Genomic DNA, 18461 nt, shown 5'->3' on the forward strand with positions numbered 1-18461 from the left:
GAATGGCGGAGCAGCTCAAGGGGCCAAATGGCCTACTCCTACTCCTATTTCTTATGTTCTTCTGAGAAAGGCTACTCAGTCCATTGAAGCTCATCACTTTAGTACATTAACTCTCCCATCATAGCATCGAATTGTACTTTGAATAACCCCAGTGTTTTTGGCTCTACTACGTTATTTGGTATATTATTTCAAACTTGTATTGCACTATACTACTATGATACTCTGAGTAAAGATGTTTTTCCTGATATTTCCTAAAAAATACTTTTCAGTGATTTCCATTTCCTCTACTCTATTTTCTTAGTGTACTTTGGAATAATAATCTTGGTTTATACAAGTGATACTAGTTACACAGGGGAAGCATTCATTGGGCTGAGAGGGGTAGGTGGAGATCAGTAAATTGGTGGGACACGGATAGCAAATGCAGTAAGAGAGGTAGGCTTCATATTACCAGTGGTCGGACTTGTGTGGAATTTAAAAGAATTTCAAAATGCCCAAGCCACAGTTGGTGACCAAGGGACAATCTTTGGAAATATGCAAACAGCTGACCAAAGGTAAGACAAAAGTCCTGTCTGATGCTATTTTATCTGCCCTATGCTACTTTGGTTACCTTACATAGAATTCTATGCATAATTACCTTGCATAATGGAGCTCCGCTTGAAGCCTACTCCATGCATGTGAACATGATGCGGAAGCACGGGAGGTTCCCATTATGTGTTCCCTAAACCTGAACAGCATCTAATACGCTAGGCACCCATATAAAACAGGTGCTCTAATGGAGATCTGTTCCCTTCAGCTGGGGTCCCTGTTACTAAAGGTAAATTGATGGTTTTGTTATATCTCTTAGCAACTCATTGGGGGGAATTTTAACTGGTGGTTTCAGTTAGTTTTCCACCCGCCAGTGGCAATATGAGGCCTCGGTGATTTTAATCGGAGTTTAACAGGATATTGGTCCATGTCCATGAAGTGGGTAGGAAGCGGCTGCCGGCTTCCAGAAAATCAGGCGACCGTTGGTTGCCAGCGGTACTCGGATAAATGTGGAGAAGACGGTTTCGGGCGGTCTTGCAGTAGGGGAGGGGGGACGGGGGGATGTCTGGGGCAGGAGAGGCTTAAACTTTACTTGTACAGTCTGGAGGAGCACTCCTGCTGTTTCTGGCCCCCCAAAGAAAAGTGAAATACTTACCTCTTCACCTTCCCGATCCTCTTCACGCTGACCTTCACCTGGCGTTTAAGCACAGCTGCTTCCCCGCTCAGGCCAAAGTTAAAATCGCGGTCGAGGCCCAATTACATCATTGGACCCCAATTAGCATATGTGAATTAGAACCCCGCCAGCTTTGGGTGGGCCGCTTAGTTGCCTGTCCCGAAGTGTTCATTAAAATCAGAAACACCAGGTTCCAGGTGGCTTTCTGGCGTTTAAGTAACCCAGGGCATTTTCACCTCAACCTGCTTGGTTTCCGCTGGGCGGGTAGAGTTAATATCCCACCATTGTTTTTGCACAGTTTGGGCTGGTTGGACAAAGGAAATGAAGGGAACTTCTTGCAGTCTACCTGACAGCTCTTTAAAGTGATCTTTGATGTGGGAAACCAAAACATACACTGAAGCAGTAAAAGATTGTGTAGAGAAAGCTTTACCCTGCACCTGCCTCAGGCTGTCTATGATCTGGGGGTGATTAATGAGGTGGTATAGAGGGAGTTTTACTCTGCACCTAACTTGTGCTTTATTTGACTGAGCGTGCTTGATGGGGTAGTGCAGAGGGAATTTTATTCTCTATCTAACCCATGCTGTATGTGACCTGAGAGTGCTTAATGAGACAGTGTAGGAAGAGCTTTGATGAAATAGTGTAGAGGCAGACTTATTCTTCATCTAACTCATGTTGTACCTGATTTGGGAGTGTTTAATGCTGACACTGGGTATGGGGCATATCAGATGGTGACTGTTCTACATATTTTTTCAGTTGGCTCCAGAGAACACCATGATGTCTTTTGAGGAGACTGTGAAATGTGGGGCATCTACATTCGAAACTGATGTGCGGATCAGGTATGTGACAGTCAGACATTTTTTTAACCAATGAATGTCTTGGAGTTATCTCAGAGATTTTAATCAAAATTCTCATTCTTTTCTAATTTTCATTACATAGTCCTTGTGCAAACACTCTGCCGCCCACTCCCCCTCCCCACCCTGTCCTCTACCATTGAGCAAGTTACTCAACCTGTCATTTTCATGCTAGTGAGAGGGAAGGTTAGTGTGGGACAAAATTCCCCATGCAATGTCAGGCGTCATTAGTGTTGCATCCCAGCTATATTTCTAGCAGTTGTAAACAATTTTACAACACCAAGTTATAGTCCAACGATTTTATTTTTAATCCCACAAGCTTTCGGGGGCTTTCCCCTTCCTCAGGCGGTGTGGAAGTTTGCACAAGGACATATTTCTGGCGGTTTGCACAAGGACATATTTCTAGCAGATGCACTCGAGTCCCCCCCCCTACTGTGGAAACCCATACACCATGGCACAGTTTTTGTGCCAATGCCTGGAGGTTGAATCTGCCCATTACTGGGATCTGGGTGGAGAATATTCCAAGTCCAAAATTTTGTCTTTCACACTTCAGGGGCAAGCTTTGGGCATTACACTTGCAAATTTCTGTGTCATGTTTCCACCTGTTTGGCTCAAATTTCAAATTCATGAAAGAGCAACAAATCATCAATCAAAATAATGGCAGATAAACTTTCAATGAAAAATTACTAAGGACGTGTGGAAACAATCAATGAGCAGTTAGCAAAAGCCATCAGTTAGAAAAAGTGAAGGAAACACAATGAAATTACTCCAAATATTTTTTGAAAATCCTTTCGGCCATCATCATGGTTTCTCACTAAACTAAGAAACTTAATACTGGAATAAGAGGCTAAAAGTTCCAATTGGGGAGGAGGAGTAGACCTGCAGAAGGATATTAGTGAGGTGAGAAACAACTTATGGGGAACCCTGGACCCACCAGCTTTCTGCCCCTTACATCTTCCTGTCCAAATTTTGCTCAGGGAGCAGGCAGGTGTGTCTTAGGCCTACCCCTATTGTGTCAAGGAACAACTTTGGAGAGGGGTGTCTGGGGGTGTTCTTAGACTAGCCCAGGAATTCAGATTAGCACACACCTGGTAGGTCCAGTTGAACCTCTGCTGCAGAGAGCAAGTGTAGGTCCTGTTCTGGGCCCAGGAAACATCCCAACAGCTTGAAAGAGTATAGTCACTGAAGCAGAGATGTTTTGATGTCTGGTCGAAAAATTTTAGAGATTTTTTTGCTTTTATCTTCTTTGGCCTTTCAGGTATTGTGTGCCCCCTTTTTGTGCAGTGGGGTGCTAGTCCAACTTCTGCCTCCTCAGTGGTGTGGGGACCTCTGTTGCACCACCACTGCCCTCTCCGCAGCATTTGAGGCAGGGTCACCTGGCGTGGTTAAACAATCACTTTTATTCAGCTACAAAGGTGGCTCCATCAAGGCCAGCCTTCTTCTGACATGGAACCAGAAATTTACAAGCAACTACGATTGCCCTTTACTTGATTTTGAGTTTACATTAACCTAGGTTTGCTTGTTTAGACCACAGACCTTAAAGGGAATATCTTAATAGCTAAACGTATAACTGAAATGCGCCTGCAGTATAGTAATGAACAACAACATTGGGGGGGTGAGGGAGTCTGATAATTTGTTAAAGGATAATAACTAGATTGACAAGACTTACATTTTGTTTTTTCCTAGTTCTGACGGAGTCCCATTTCTAATGCATGACCCCACATTCGAAAGGACAACAAACATAGCAGAGGTGTTTCCTAAGAAAGTTAAATATAATACCTCAAGTTTTACATGGACGGAGATTCAGCAGCTCAATGCAGGAAAGTGGTTTCTGGAGGTGAAGATGTGACAGGTTTTTGTGTTTATTTTTCTCTTTAACACCAAAGCACTGTCTTTATTAAACTCTTGTGAAGCCCGAAACCAATGAGCTCACAGGATGCAAATGAGAGAATAAATAAGCTTAGGGAACTGCATGTAGCAAGTGGGTTAGACACTAACCTTGCACCTCTAGGTCCCTAAATTTGAATCCAGCTGAGAATGATAGGATTAAAGTCTCCTCTCTCAACAGGTTGTAAGATCTTTCATTAAATTAATTCAGGGCAGCTTCAGTCCAGTTCCTAATAGGCATAGGTCCACAATATAAAGCTCCCCTAACTTGGCACTATATGGCAATCTCTACCAGAAAAGCCACAGGATAGCTGGTAAGGAAAATGGAAATGTCATACTGGAGCAGTTAGAGTTGCTGTTCTGAGGTAGGGACTAAGATATATTGGGGGTTAAATTGGTTAACCCCTGAATCCGGGCACGGTCATCGTGGTGCGTGATTAACCGCGCCCAGTGGTTCTGATGCAGGCAGCACGTGAGACCTGATTGTAGCGCAGCAGCCAGGCCTGTCTGCGTTGTTCTCACCAGCTTCTCATTTCTCACCAGCAGGGGGGGGCCCAGATATCGCAAGAGTTGCTCGTACCTCTTAAAGGCAGCCTGCACCTCTTCAAGAGAGCCTGCGCCTCTTATGTGCAGAATATAAGATACGGGTCCGCATGGAGATCAGACATCACACATGTAAAACACAGATGCAGGTCCCTATGTACACAAACTGATGAGTTATGTTAAAACATTGAATAAAAACATTGCGCACTGCTAAATCCCACATCCTCCAATCTGCATATCAAACCTCACCAATCTGCTGATCTGAGTTTGTACCACGGCTTTGAGAAAGTGTGCATGAAGGTTCTCTGCTGGTGCACTAGAGGCCTTGGTGCAAGAGGTGGACAGAAGGAGGGGCATCCTGTATCCACAGTGGGGGGGCAAGAGGCCCTCTAGACATATGCTCAAGAGGCAGTGGGAGGCAGTAGGGGATGAAGTCAGTGCCAGGCGCATAGCACCATGAACATGGATGCAGTGCAGGATGAAGTACAATGCTTTGAAACAAGATGAGCGAGGTCAACTGTCATGTGGCATCTCCTACCAACTGCACCACTAGCCGCATCCACTGCTCCAAGCACTACACCCCCCATCACCCACATACCAACAAACTCTTTCAATCAGCACTCAACTCTTCCAATCAGATGCTTTATCTCACCCTCACACACTACCAATGTTGCAAGTCGCACACCTACAACTCACAGGTCACACACACTGGCAGCTATTCAACCATGACAGGCACATCACTCAAACATCCTGCAGGACCCTCACTGACACACGTCCTGCTTTCTTGCAGGAGAAGGTGGCGCATAACAGGAGGCAGGCAAGTGGCAATGGCATTTAGCCCCTCGAGCCTGTTCTGCCATTCAGTAAGATAATGGTTGATCTGTGACCTAACTCCATATACCCGCCGTAGCCCCATATCCCTTAATACCCTTGGTTAACAAAAATCTATCAATCTCAGATTTAAAATTCATAATTGAGCTAGCATCAACTGCCGTTTGCACAAGAGCGTTCCAAACTTTTACCACCCTTTGCGTGTAGAAGCGTTTCCTAAATTCACTCCTGCAAGTCCTGTCTCTAAATGTTAGGCTATGTTCCCTAGTCGTAGTAGAAGACCTCCAAAAATAGGTACAAATGCATCAGCAGCCAGAAGCACTAATCCAGCAACTAACCTGTAAATCCTGCATGGTCTCTTTAAATAGCGCTGGTGGGGGGGGGGGGGTCCTCCAGGCTGTCTATGACATGTTCAGGTGGTCGTAATTAAGACAGTGCATTGGCTGGAGCATTGAGTCCCAAAATGGTACCTTTAAATCAGCATTGCACAATGATCCAATGCATATTCTCCATAATTTACATGCTGCTGGCATTCATTATCTGCGTCTGCGCGAGCCCCTTTACCAAGATGGCTTCCGGCGCATTCTGGATGCCAATTTTGGGACCTTAAGAGGCCACGTTGCGCCTACACAAATGGCACTACACGACCCAATTTCTAGCCCATGGGGAAAATTTAGAGCATCTAACTATGCTATATCTGGGAGCACTGGATGGGATAGTGTTGAGGGAATTTTACTTTGCATCTAACCTATGCTGTATCTACCTTTGGAGTGCTTAATACTGACAGAGTGTCTGAAATGAGAAAATATTTATTTGTCAGCTGCAAAATTTCTCACTTCAATGGGCACAAAAGTCACAAAAAATTAGGTGAAAAACATTAAATGCAAGCAATAGGTGTTTTCATTGTCCTTGTGACTGAAAAATTGATTACTGTAATATTTTCAGCTCAAAACATCAAAACTTCTACAACTTCCTATGCTACTTGACTCAACTGAACAGAATATGCTGGTTTGCGTATATGGTTACAATAACATATTTCTGTCCGTCGGCCTGACTTTGTGTGTCTCTTTTTTCTGATTTCCACTCCCTCATAGAAAGATCCCTATAACACAGTGAGGTCGCTATCGGTAGAATCACAAACTAAAGCTGCCACTCAGCGTGTTTTTTCCTTGGCTCAGCTGCTGGCTCTTGCAAGAAGAACTAACAAATCAGTGATATTTGACTTGCGACCTCCAACCGACAGATTTCATCCATACCACAACACTTCGCACAAAGTTATTGTGGACACCATCCTGAATTCCTCGATTGCTCACAATCTGGTAAGGAAATTGAGTCTCCATTTCAAAGATGACAGACAACTGGAATTTAGAAAATCTGTTCATTAGAAGATCATAATTTCTATAATGCTCTGTCATGGTTCTCTATAACATCTTGGCCTGAATAGGATTTTGTTTTAATTCGTTTTACAAAATTGCTAAAATAGCTAATTCAGCTTACAAAGAGTTAACTCCCAGAATACAACATTTTTTAACTGAACATTTGCAGCCATTTAGGATGTTAATTAAGAAACAATGGGAAGTCATTGACAGAATGCCATAGCAATTCATATCCTGGTGATAGAAAAGTTCCTAGAGTGGTATACCAGACAGGTCAGCCATCACAGACTGTTTACTCTAGCATGTTACATTAGTTTTGAGACAATATAGGCCATCAAGATATATTCTGTGAGACCTGGCAGGTAACACCTGTCTGTCTGCACACTGATTGCCTTGGCAACGGGCAGTTGAAAAAACTGTCTGTACTCACCAAGCATTGTTCTGTGAATTATAAATGCGATTTCATTTCGAGGATTTCATTTTCACATCGTTCACCTGACGAAGGAGGAAGCCTCCGAAAGCTTGTGAATTTAAAATAAAATTGCTGGACTATAACTTGGTGTTGTAAAATTGTTTACAATTGTCAACCCCAGTCCATCACCGGCATCTCCACATCATCAAGATCTAGTTTTAGGTATTTCTTGCCATTGTGAAAGGATGGTTTTTATTCACTGTGCCCAGCAGGGAACTTGGCGGAACCAGACATACAGGTGCCGCAAACACCCACACCAAAGGGGAGAAACACTTCATTCAAGGTGATAAGTTTGGCAAAAGCAAAATACTGTGGATACTGGAAATCTGAAATAAAAACAGAAAATGCCTGAAATACTCAGCAAGTGAGGCAGCATCTGTGGAGAAAGAAACAGAGTTAACATTTCAGGTCGAAGACCTTTCGTCAGCACTGTAAGATGTTAAAAGAGTTAAAGTTTTTAAGCAAGTACAGAGCCATGGAAAGGGGGTAGGGAGAGGAGGGGAGGAAAGAACGAAAGGAAAGGTCTGTGATAGGGTAGCAGGCAAGAGAGAATAAATAACAAAAGGGATGATGGTGCAAGGCAAGGAAGGTGGTAATGGAACGAGTTAAGAAACAAAAGATTGGTTAAGAGTGGCTGTAAATGGCAGCAGCACAACCATTACCAGCACTTGCTGTCCAAAAAAATCGGAGCAGTGATTACGATCTGAAGTTATTGAAATCAGTGTTGAGTCCGGAAGGTTGTAAAGTGCCTAAACAAAAGATGAGGTGCTGTTCCTCGAGCTTACCTTGAGCTTCATTGGAACATTGTAAGAGGCCGAGGATAGAGAGGTCAGAGTGGGAGTGGGACGAGGAATTAAAATGGCAGGCGACCAGCAGGTCAGGGTCACGCTTGCGGACTGAGCGAAGGTGTTCAGCAAAGCGATCGCTCAGTCTGCCTTTGGTCTCTCCAATGTAGAGGAGGCCACATTGTGAGCAGCAAATACAGTATACTAAATTGAAGGAAGTACAAATAAAATGCTGTTTCACCTGGAAGGAGTGTTTGGGGCCCTGGAAGGTGGGAATGGAGGAGGTGAAGGAGCAGGTGTTGCATCTCCTGCGCTAGCACGGGAAAGTGCCGTGAGGAGGATGTTGGGAGTGATGGAAGAGTGGACCAGGGTGTTGCGGAGGGAGCGGTCCCTTCGGAATGCTGAAAAGGGAGGGGAGGGGAACATGTGTTTGGTGGTGGGGCCGCGCTGGAGGTGGCGGAAATGGCGGAGGATGATATGTTCAATGTGGAGGCTGGTGGGGTGGAAGGTGAGACAAGGGGGACCCTATCATGGTTCTGGGAGGGTAGGGAAGGGGTGAGGGCAGAAGTGCGGGAAATAGGATGGACACGGTCGAGGGGCCCTGTCGACTACAGTGGAGGGGAATCGTCAATTGAGGAAAAAGGAAGACATATCGGAAGCACTGATGTGGAAGGTGGCATCGTCTGAACAGATGCGATGGAGGCAGAGAAACTGGGAGTAGGGAATAGAGTCCTTACAGGAAGTAGGGAGGGAGGAAGTGTAATCAAGGTAGCTGTGGGAGTCGGTGGGCTTATAATTGATATTGGTTGACATCCTATCCCCAGAAATGGAGATAGAGAAGTTGAGGAAGGGAAGGGAAGAGTCGGAGATTGACCTCGTGAAGGTGAGGGAAGGGTGGAAATTGGAAGCAAAGTTGATGAAATTATGCTGTCAACCAATCCTCCCCTCCCCGCCCTTTCCTTGGCTCTGTACTTGCTTAAAAACTTTAATTCTTTTAACATCTTCCAGTTCTGACAAAAGGTCTTTGATCTGAAACGTTAACTCTGTTTCTTTCTTCACACATGCTGCCTGACTTGCTGAGCTTCTCCAGCATTTTTTGTTATTATTTTTGATAAGTTTGGCAGCTCAGTAGGAAAATTTTCAACACATAGAGTTGAGGGAGTTGGGGGCGGGTAGGGGGGAGGGTGTCAGAGGACTGTCCTAGTTTCTCTGTCTCTCACTCACCCTCTCTCCTGCTGTCTGGAGAGTCACAATGAATCAGACGGAGACTGAATCAGTCAGGGAGACTTGGTTCCAGGCTTAGATATGAATGAATACAGCCTGTAATAGAGAAATTTAGGACCAGTTAGCTTGCTTGTAAGTAGGTTTTGCACAGAATAGTGGTTAGAGTCCCATATTTTTATTGTTTTTAATACAGGGAACAGTAGGAAATAGATGTAACTGAATAGAAAACAGCATTTTTTATATGTAAAAAAAAGTTTGTAGGATTATAATCATGTTTTGTCTCACTAAACTGCTTTTCATTCCACCTCCCAGACACAAGAGAATACATGTGGCAGTGCATGCAAGATGATAGTATCTGGAACAAGGAGTCTATGTTATAATCACTGGGTCATGCTATCATTTAATTAGATATTGAACACTAATGTACACTCTAGTTCATAGTGGACATGAGGTCCGCTTATCAGATTTTTCTTTAAAGTTACATTTCCACGGAGCCAGGAGGAGCAGGAGTGCTCCTTCTGGCTCCACAAAATTACTGGAGCCTGCTGCCAGCCCAGGCATGCCCCGCTCTCCCGAGTGGCATCCACAACTCGCCTGTTTCATTCAAATGAGGCCCAATGCTGAATTTGGCTTGGGCCTAAGGCCAGCCGTGCAAAACAAATTGTTCACTGACTTGCCACCTGTTTTGGATGCAAGTCTAATTTTTCGATCATGACCTCTGGCTCAATGGACCTGGAGCTGTCTAAAACAACTGTTTCATGTAAAAAGGTAAAATCAGGTCGCTTTTCAGCAAGTGAGAGAACCATGAAGGACCCGAATTATCCCACTTATGGATACTTATAATGCACTCAGAAAATAAGATTAATAAAGGATGGATAGTTGGATATAGTGGATACACACTGGAGGCATTAGGATATAGAGGAATCACTGGGGGACAGTGGATTATAGAGGAGACGCAGGGGATACACAATGAAGAATTGTAGGATACAGAAGAGTTAGAGCTACAAACATTTCTGGAGACTCAAATCCATGGATAAGAGTAACACACAGAATGTATGAGCGAATATGCTCCTTTCTGAATAGTCTTTGTATTCTTGGTTCCTTGTAGATCCTGTGGCTGCCCGACAACAAGAAAAGCACCCCCAGTGGTTTCCACCAGGTTCTGGGAGACAAACTTGACCCAGAAACACTGCGCAGGGAGAACATTCACACCATCAACGTTCTCTATAGCAATATCAGCTACAGGGAGATCAGGTGAGTTGCTGGCCATCATCACTAATTATGCAGTTTGATACATTTCATTAAGGATGCATTGGTGAAGTTCTTTGTGGCTCATTCTCGGGGTAATTTTATGAAATCATGCTCCAGGTACACATATCAGGAATTCAGTGGCATGATTTTCTATTCAGGATTGCCTGAATTCCTGTCATGTGCTTCCAGAGTACAATGTGATTTTTACAAGATCATCCTTTGCAACAGGAGTACGATATTGTATCATTGCTTCCAATACATAATACTGCTGATGTGGCACTATCTATGCCCTACAAGTACTTACAAGTAAGCCTCTCCTCAATTCACCCCCAATAGCCCTCCAGAGGAACTTCAGTGCTATTGTACTGGGATACCAGTGGCACATTATGGATTTGCCATAGTCTGATACAAGCCTGGTTCATTGAGCAACAGTTAACTTTCTGGTTGAACTTTCGTGCACAAGGATCAGGCAATGACACTTCCTTGGAGAGGGTTGCACAGAAGGTGCATGTGAGAAGGTTTGCTGTTGGTATTCTGCCTGGACCCTTTAGATTGAGACAGAAGGTGCAGCTGCAGCAGATTTTGTGTTCCTTTATATATATATGGAGGTCTAGCTAAGTGATGGCAACTTTTGTGTTTCCAAGGCTGTCCACTGGATGGTGTCAGAAAAAGAATTTTAGTTCTAATGAGAGTCAGAGTCCTGCCATGAACTGAGGATCTGAGCCTCTGGACCAGGGTAATTTGTCATCTCATTGGAAGTATTTGATTTAAACCTTTTGTCACATTACCATGTACCTTCAGGAACTATGCAGCGGAAAACATCACAACAAACGTTTATGTTGTCAATGAACGTTGGCTGTTCTCCATACTGTGGTGCGCCAATGTGAAGTCTGTCACAACCAACGCCTGTCATATCTTGAAGAAGATGCATGAACCTATTTGGCACATTGTAAGTGAGACCTTCAAACCTGTGAAAATGATAGACCCTGTAGATCTAGGGTGGGAGGTGTGAGACGGAGCAAGGTCGGCCCTGGCTCAAATTATATGTTTCTTCATTTATTCTTGAATTACATAACATATTTAAGCGATAGACAAATGATTTTCCTGAACTTCCTAGTAGTAAAATTAAACTTTTTTTCTCAAGACTGCTAGCTGAGAACAAAGGCATGCTGTCTGTGATGGAGCAGACCAGATTATTTCATCTGGTAACTGATCAGATAAGAAGATACCTGCCCTGAAATTCTTAGGGTCGCAAAGGCAAAAAGCAAGATTTCTGCCTAGAGAGGACCAGGAATTGGGGTGGATCCTGGTTACACTGGGATTCCAGCCCATTTACATTTGCTTTTTAAATTTCAGTGAGAGGAGGTAATGGGTAGATATTACACCTGCCCCCCCCCCCCCCTCAAATATCAAGAGACCATGTATGAGGGAGTTCCCAGGCTTCCCTGGGAAGTTCCACCCATTCTGTTGCTCAGAGGGCCTCAGTGAGAGCTGGCATGAGAATTTCTGAGGCCTTGGGAAATGCTTCTGGGAAAGCTACCAAGAAAAAAGTAATCGATCCCAGAGGAGATCAATTAATTATAAAATGCCTGCAAATGCTATCTAACAAAGTGGAGGTGGTATAGAATGAAATAAAAACAGAAAATGTTGGAAACACTCAACGGGTCAGGCAGCATTTGTGGAGAGAGAAACATAGGGTTAACGTTTCAGGTCATGACCTTTGTTTAACTGCTTAGCTCCACATTGCAGCTGTGCTTAGAACCATGGTGCTTGGAATCCATGATAGACTTATAACATTAATTAAAGATTTCTTCAACAATTTGAGGCGTGATTTTACAATGTCTGCCAGCTACAAGCGACACAGGACCGTGCAAAATTTGAGTTGATGTGTTTAATATTTACATTGATGGGGGGGGTACATTTTCAACTTGCTGCCCGAGGGTAAAAATGGCATTGTGGATCGGCCGCCCATGATACAACTGCCCAATTTTCATTTTCCTTGAAATCAATGGATATTAAAATAGGGTGGTTTCTATAACAAGTGGCCAACCTGCAACACCAGTTTTATGCCCGGAAGATAAGTTGAAAATCTATCCTGGGTGTCCAGTATTCACCTGCTTTTATCATATTCACCAAGCGTGTCCAGTTTTATTCGTTCTGTATATTGCTGTAAAGGATCCCTCCAGTTAACTCTGGAGTGAATGGGAAGCAGACGTTCTACAGCTTTGCTCTGCTGTTCAGTGTTGGCATTGATAATTGCCACCTGCTACTGCCCTACTGTGACCAGAACAGGCTCTTCCTCTCTCCCAGGATTTTAGTTACATTAATTCTAAGCAAATTTTATTCACTTCTGTTTACTTTTGTCACATTTTGTTTGCAGCCTCCTGGCATCTATTTAGCAATATGGATAATCACTGATATTATATCTTTTCTGCTGATTCTCCTAATATTTCTTATACAAAGGTAAGGAATACTATTTATACTAGCCTGCAGCCACACTAGAAATGTTAACCTTGAGGCAGTAAACGGGATCAATGAATGCTCCCAGAGGTCTCTATCAGAATGATTAATGTGTATATCGAAACTAAGCCTCCAAGATTGTGAAATTCAAATCCCAAGTGCAAACACTTCTTAAAAACAAGATAAGTAGCTGGAAATCCCAAAATTACAGGGCCACAGCTGGGAATTTTGGGAGTCCTGTTTTTCAACTTTGATTTTCACTATGAACTACTGCTTCAGTAAACTTGCAAGGAACATAAAAGTGGATTGTAAAAGCTTCTACAAGTATGTAAAAAGAAAAAGATTAGTGAAGACAAATGTAGGTCCCATACAGTCAGAAAAGGGAGAATTTATAATGGAGAACAAGGAAATGGCAGAGCAATTGAACAAATGCTTATCATTACTCCCACATAAGAGGTTAGTGTGCAAAATTAAAGCACATGGGATTGGGGATAATATACCGGCATGGATTGAAAATTAGTTAACAGACAGGAAACAGAGAGTAGGAATAAATGGATCTTTTTCGGGGTGGCTAGTGGGGTACCGCAGGGATCAGTGCTTGGGTCCCAGCTATTCACAATATATATCAATGATTTGGATGAGGGAACCAAATGTAATATTTCCAAGTTTGCTGACGACACAAAACTAGGTGGGATTGTGAGTTGTGAGGAGGATGCAAAGAGGCTTCAAGGCGATTTAGACAAGTTGAGTGAGTGGGCAAATACATGGCAGATGCAGTATAATGTGGATAAATGTGAAGTTATCCACTTTGTAAGGAAAACAGAAAGGCAGAGTATTATTTAAATGGTGATAGATTGGGAAATGTTGATGTGCAAAGGGACCTAGGTGTCCTTGTACACCAGTCACTGAAAGCAAACATGCAGGTGCAGCAAGCAGTTAGAAAGGCAAATGGTATGTTGGCCTTCATTGCAAGAAGATTTGAATACAGGAGCAAGGATGTCTTACTGCAGTTATATAGGGCCTTGGTGAGACCACACCTGGAGCATTGTGTGCAGTTTTGGGCCCCGATATTAGCGGGGAGGCGGGATGGCAGCGGGGTGGGCAATTGGGCGCGTGGGTAACCTGCCCAATAAAATCTATCCCTTTCCCACGCGATTGCAGGTCAATTGGAGCCACTTAACGTGGCTTCCGGGTTTGCCGTCCGAGAGCTGTGCAGCGGGCGGACTGCGCAACCACATCACAGGCTGTCAGCTGGAGGAGCTTTACTTAAAGGGGCAGTCCTTCAATGGCTGCTCCTGGAGCAAACACCCACACAGCACAATGGAGCAGCACAGGGAAAAGGCTGCTCCTAGATTTAGTGATGCCTCACTCCAGGTGCTACTGGATGGGGTGAGGAGGAGGAGGGATGTCTTCTACCCGGCGGACAGGAGGAAGTGGCCTGCCTCTGCCACCAAGAAGGCCTGGCTTGAGGTGGCAGAGGAGGTGACCAGCAGCAGCAACATCTCCCGCACCTGGATCCAGTGCAGGAAGCGTTTCAATGACCTAACTAGGTCAGCTAAAGTGAGTACACTTACTCATTCTCCCACATTCCGTCTTCCACATCACCACCCCCACCCCCCAACTCATTCTGCACTGCCAACAATACTCTATTACATCTCTCCTCACACCCAATCAAACCTCATCCTCAACTTACCTGCACTTACTCACCTCCCTAATACTCATCCCACCACTACCACTCAACCCAATTCTCATACAATGTCATGGCTCTGTCTCATACTCACCCACTGATGCATCTCTTTCATGGTCAGCCGCACCCAAACTAATGCATTCATCGGTTGACCACGTCACCATCACTCACTCACGCGTCTGTACTTTCTCCCCTTATTGGAGAGCCCAGAATGCACGGGAAAGGGCGAGGACTGGAGGGGGGCCGCAACAGATAGTCATCCTCACAGACGCGGAGCAGGAGGCGCCGGAGCTGAGCCGCACCCTCGAGTGCCTGTCCGTCAGGGACACCGAGACTGGCACCCGCCAAACGTCTGGTGACAGAACTTTAACATTCAGCACACACAATATGAATTGATGTTAACATGCCTTGCCATCTTCAGCACCTCAGTATGCTCATTGCAACATGACACATCTGTGATCATGCTTAATATTACCTTCTGTTCTCTTACAGGGCCTTCAGCGACCACTGTGACAGTGGAGGACGATTCTTCAGAGGACCTGCTGGCCTCTTGAGGGTGCACTGTCATATCTGAGCAAGCCATCCGCCAGCGCAGATACACACACCTCAGTGGGTCCCAGTCCGCAGTTAGTTGGGGTCGCACATGATGAGTTACCACACACGTGAGCACGAGCAGACACCATTGGCAGGGGCAACTGTGGAGAGTCCGCGTCGGTGGGAGCATTCCTCTCCAGGCTCTGCTCAGCTGGACACAGATGCTGAACCCTGGGGGCCATCCTTTAAAAGGAGAATGATCGAGGGGCAGCAACACATTTGTGAGGTGCTGGAACAGATGCCACGCGCACTCTCCATAATCGCACAGAGGATGGAGGAGTCCAATTCCTGCATGAGTGGAATGGTGGCACAGGTACGGGAGGGAATCTCTGAGATACTTTCACAGGGACGTGAGGGCATCTCTGAGATAGTGTCGCGGGTAAGTGCGGGAATGTCTGCGAAGGAGGGAAGGCTAGTCTCCATGGAGCTTTAAGCACAGCTCACAAATGAGTCCATTCAGGCCCCGTCAACGGCTGTTCGGACTCGGTGAACAACACTCCGCCGCCTTAAACAGGCAGGCAGATACATCAGCACTGGCCTTACAAGGCTTCACACATGTCCTCCAAACTGTTGTCCAGCAGAGTGGTAGGAGTGGTGTGGGCCTAGCACAGGGGAGGGATGATGGCGAAAGGGGACATTGAAGTGGGGACGCCACTCAAAGCGCCCCTATGTCTCACCCGTTGCCCCCTCTCAACCAGTACCCACAATGCTGCCTCCTCTCCAGGTGGCCGAGTCTGCCCCTGCACAGGTGCAGGTGGAGCAGTCTTTGGAGGGGCCCTCATGGGCACCGAAACCCAGAGGGCGTAGGCCCAAAGCATCTAGTCGGTCAAGGCATGAACAAGAGCAACCTGCCACTACCTCTGCTGCAGCCACAGGGGAGGCACCACGTAGAAGTAGTCGGAAGCAAAAGGCGAAGATTTTGGAAGCACGAAGGGGATGCACAAGGGTGTTTGATGGTTGGTATGTTTTTTATTTATATTTGCTTTTTGTTAAACTCACATTAAATATTATTATTGTCACCACTACTGCCACGTCTTGGCCATGCTTGACTGGCTTGTGTAATAAGGCCCTTTTATGAGGTTCACCATGAATGCCCACACTTGATGCCTTCCATTGGGTCACTCTACAATGGGTGTATGTGTAGTTGCAGGACTGTTTTGTGCGGGGTGGGGGGTGACGCTGGTGTGGCCGCTGCTCTATCCAGGTGGTGAGGACTGGACTCTTCGCACTGTTTGATGTTAGGAGAACTGTTCACATATCAGTGACTCCCTAGCCTCACAAGCAGCCAGATGAGCCGCTGTTCTGCCCATGGGCTGCTCCTGCTCCTCCTTCTCCTCCTCCGCCTCCGCCTCAAAGTGGGTGGCAGATGTGGATGGGGCCTCCTCAAGCAGCACCCCTCTTTGTTGTGCCATGTTGTGCTGGGCATAACACACGACTATAATGCGTCCCACTCTGTTTGGTGCGTATTTAAGCGCTCCCCCAGATCGATCAAGGCACCTGAAGCGCATCTTGAGCAGCCCTATAGCATGCGCAATTGTACACCTGGCAGTGATGTGGCTGTCGTTATATCGACGTTGTTGCTTGGTGGTAGGGTTCCTCAGAGGTGTCATGAGCCACATGTGCAGAGGCTAGCCCTTGTCCCCGAAGAGCCAGCCCTTACAGGTGTTGGGTGCGTGGAAGAGGGGCGGGATGTTGGACTCCCAGAGGATGAAGGAATCGTGGTAGCTGCCAGGGTATCTGGCGCACACGTGAAGGAATCTCTTGCGGTGGTCACAAATGAGCTGAGTGTTGATGGAGTGCTAGCCCTTCCTGTTGATGAACAGTCCTGCAGTCCTGGCTCGTGTGGAGGTGCTTGTATTGCCATATGGTTGCAATCGATTACATCCTGCACCCATGGGAAGCCAGCCACAGCGCGGAATCCCACTGCCCTCTCTATCTGGCTGAGGTCGTCCATAGGGAAATTGACGTAGTGCGAGGCCCTGTGAAACAAGCCATCGGTGACCTGCCTTATGCACTTGTGTACAGAAGACTGAGAGACCCCGGCGATGTCCCCGGTGGCACCCTGGAATGATCTAGAGGCAAAGAAGTTGAAGGCAGTGGTGACTTTGACAGTAAGGAGATGATGCTCAGCCCAGCCGTGAGCAGATCGGCATAAAGGAGGCTGCAGATGTTTGCGACTACCTGGCGACTGACTCTGAGCCTCCGTATGAACTGCTGCTCAGAGAGGTCCAGGAAACTGAGCCTCGGTCTGTAGACCCTGTTGCGAGGGTAGTGCCTCCTGCAACGTTGCTTTCTCTGTTGTTGTCCTCCATGTTCTTGTGCAGGTGCCTGTGGTGCAGCACTGTGTTACGGAGCTCCACGTGGTGGAGGTGGATGCTATGCCTGGCGAGACTGGTGATGTTGCTCGTCCTCAGATGAAGTGGTGAATGCAGCCATAGCGTGCCCCCCATCCTGACAGTGTGAGTTTGAGGGGGTCCACAAAGTACTTAAATAATTTTGCACAGCAGAGTTTTGGGTGGAAAGTAAGAATCTTGAGTGAAAACTCAAAGGTCTTAATAGACCATAAGACCATAAGAGATAGGAGCAGGAGTAGGCCATTCGGCCCCTCGAGCCTGCTCCGCCATTTTATGAGATCATGGCTGATCTGATTTTTACCTCAAATCCACTTTCCTGCCCTTTCCCCCATATCCTTTGACTCCCTTGCTGATCAAAAATTTGTCTAACTCAGCCTTGAATGTATTCAATGACTCAGCCTCCACAGCTTATTGGGTAAAGAATTCCAAAGATTCACGACCCTCTGGGAGAAGAAATTCCTCCTCATTTCCGTCTTAAACAGGCGACCCCTTATTCTGAGACTATGCCCCCTAGTTTTAGATTCCCCTATGAGGGGTAACATCCTCTCAGCATCTACCCTATCGAGTCCCCTCAGAATCTTGTACGTTTCAATAAGATCTCCTCTCATTCTTCTAAACTCCAATGAGTATAGACCCAACCTGTTCAATCTTTCCTCATAAGACAATCCTTCCATACCCAGAATCAACCTTGTGAACCTTCTCTGAACTGCCTCCAATGCAAGTATGTCCTTCCTTAAATAAGGGCACCAGAACTGTACGCAGTACTCCAGGTGTGGTCTCACCAGCACTCTGTATAGTTGTAGCATGACTTCCCTGATTTTATACTGTATCCCCCTAAAAATAAAGGCCAATATTCCATTTGCTTTCCGGATTACCTGCTGGACCTGTATGTTGACTTTTTGTGTTTCATGTACGAGGAAACCCAGATCCCTCTGTACCGCAGCATTT

At 45.7% G+C, this 18461-nt stretch overlaps 1 protein-coding gene across 2 annotated transcripts in view; it reads left to right on the plus strand.

The window, feature by feature from the left end:
- gdpd2 (glycerophosphodiester phosphodiesterase domain containing 2) overlaps positions 1-18461 on the plus strand; it is an 84950-nt gene that overhangs the window by 50396 nt on the left and 16093 nt on the right. For both annotated transcript variants that reach the window (XM_067997062.1, XM_067997063.1), the window contains exons 9-14: positions 1952-2034; positions 3736-3886; positions 6405-6629; positions 10276-10421; positions 11220-11367; positions 12799-12881. In XM_067997062.1, the coding sequence (XP_067853163.1) occupies positions 1952-2034; positions 3736-3886; positions 6405-6629; positions 10276-10421; positions 11220-11367; positions 12799-12881 (836 nt within the window). The remainder of the gene's footprint in view (positions 1-1951; positions 2035-3735; positions 3887-6404; positions 6630-10275; positions 10422-11219; positions 11368-12798; positions 12882-18461) is intronic.

Source organism: Heptranchias perlo, chromosome 15 (assembly GCF_035084215.1).
Source record: "Heptranchias perlo isolate sHepPer1 chromosome 15, sHepPer1.hap1, whole genome shotgun sequence".
Taxonomy (NCBI): domain Eukaryota; kingdom Metazoa; phylum Chordata; class Chondrichthyes; order Hexanchiformes; family Hexanchidae; genus Heptranchias; species Heptranchias perlo.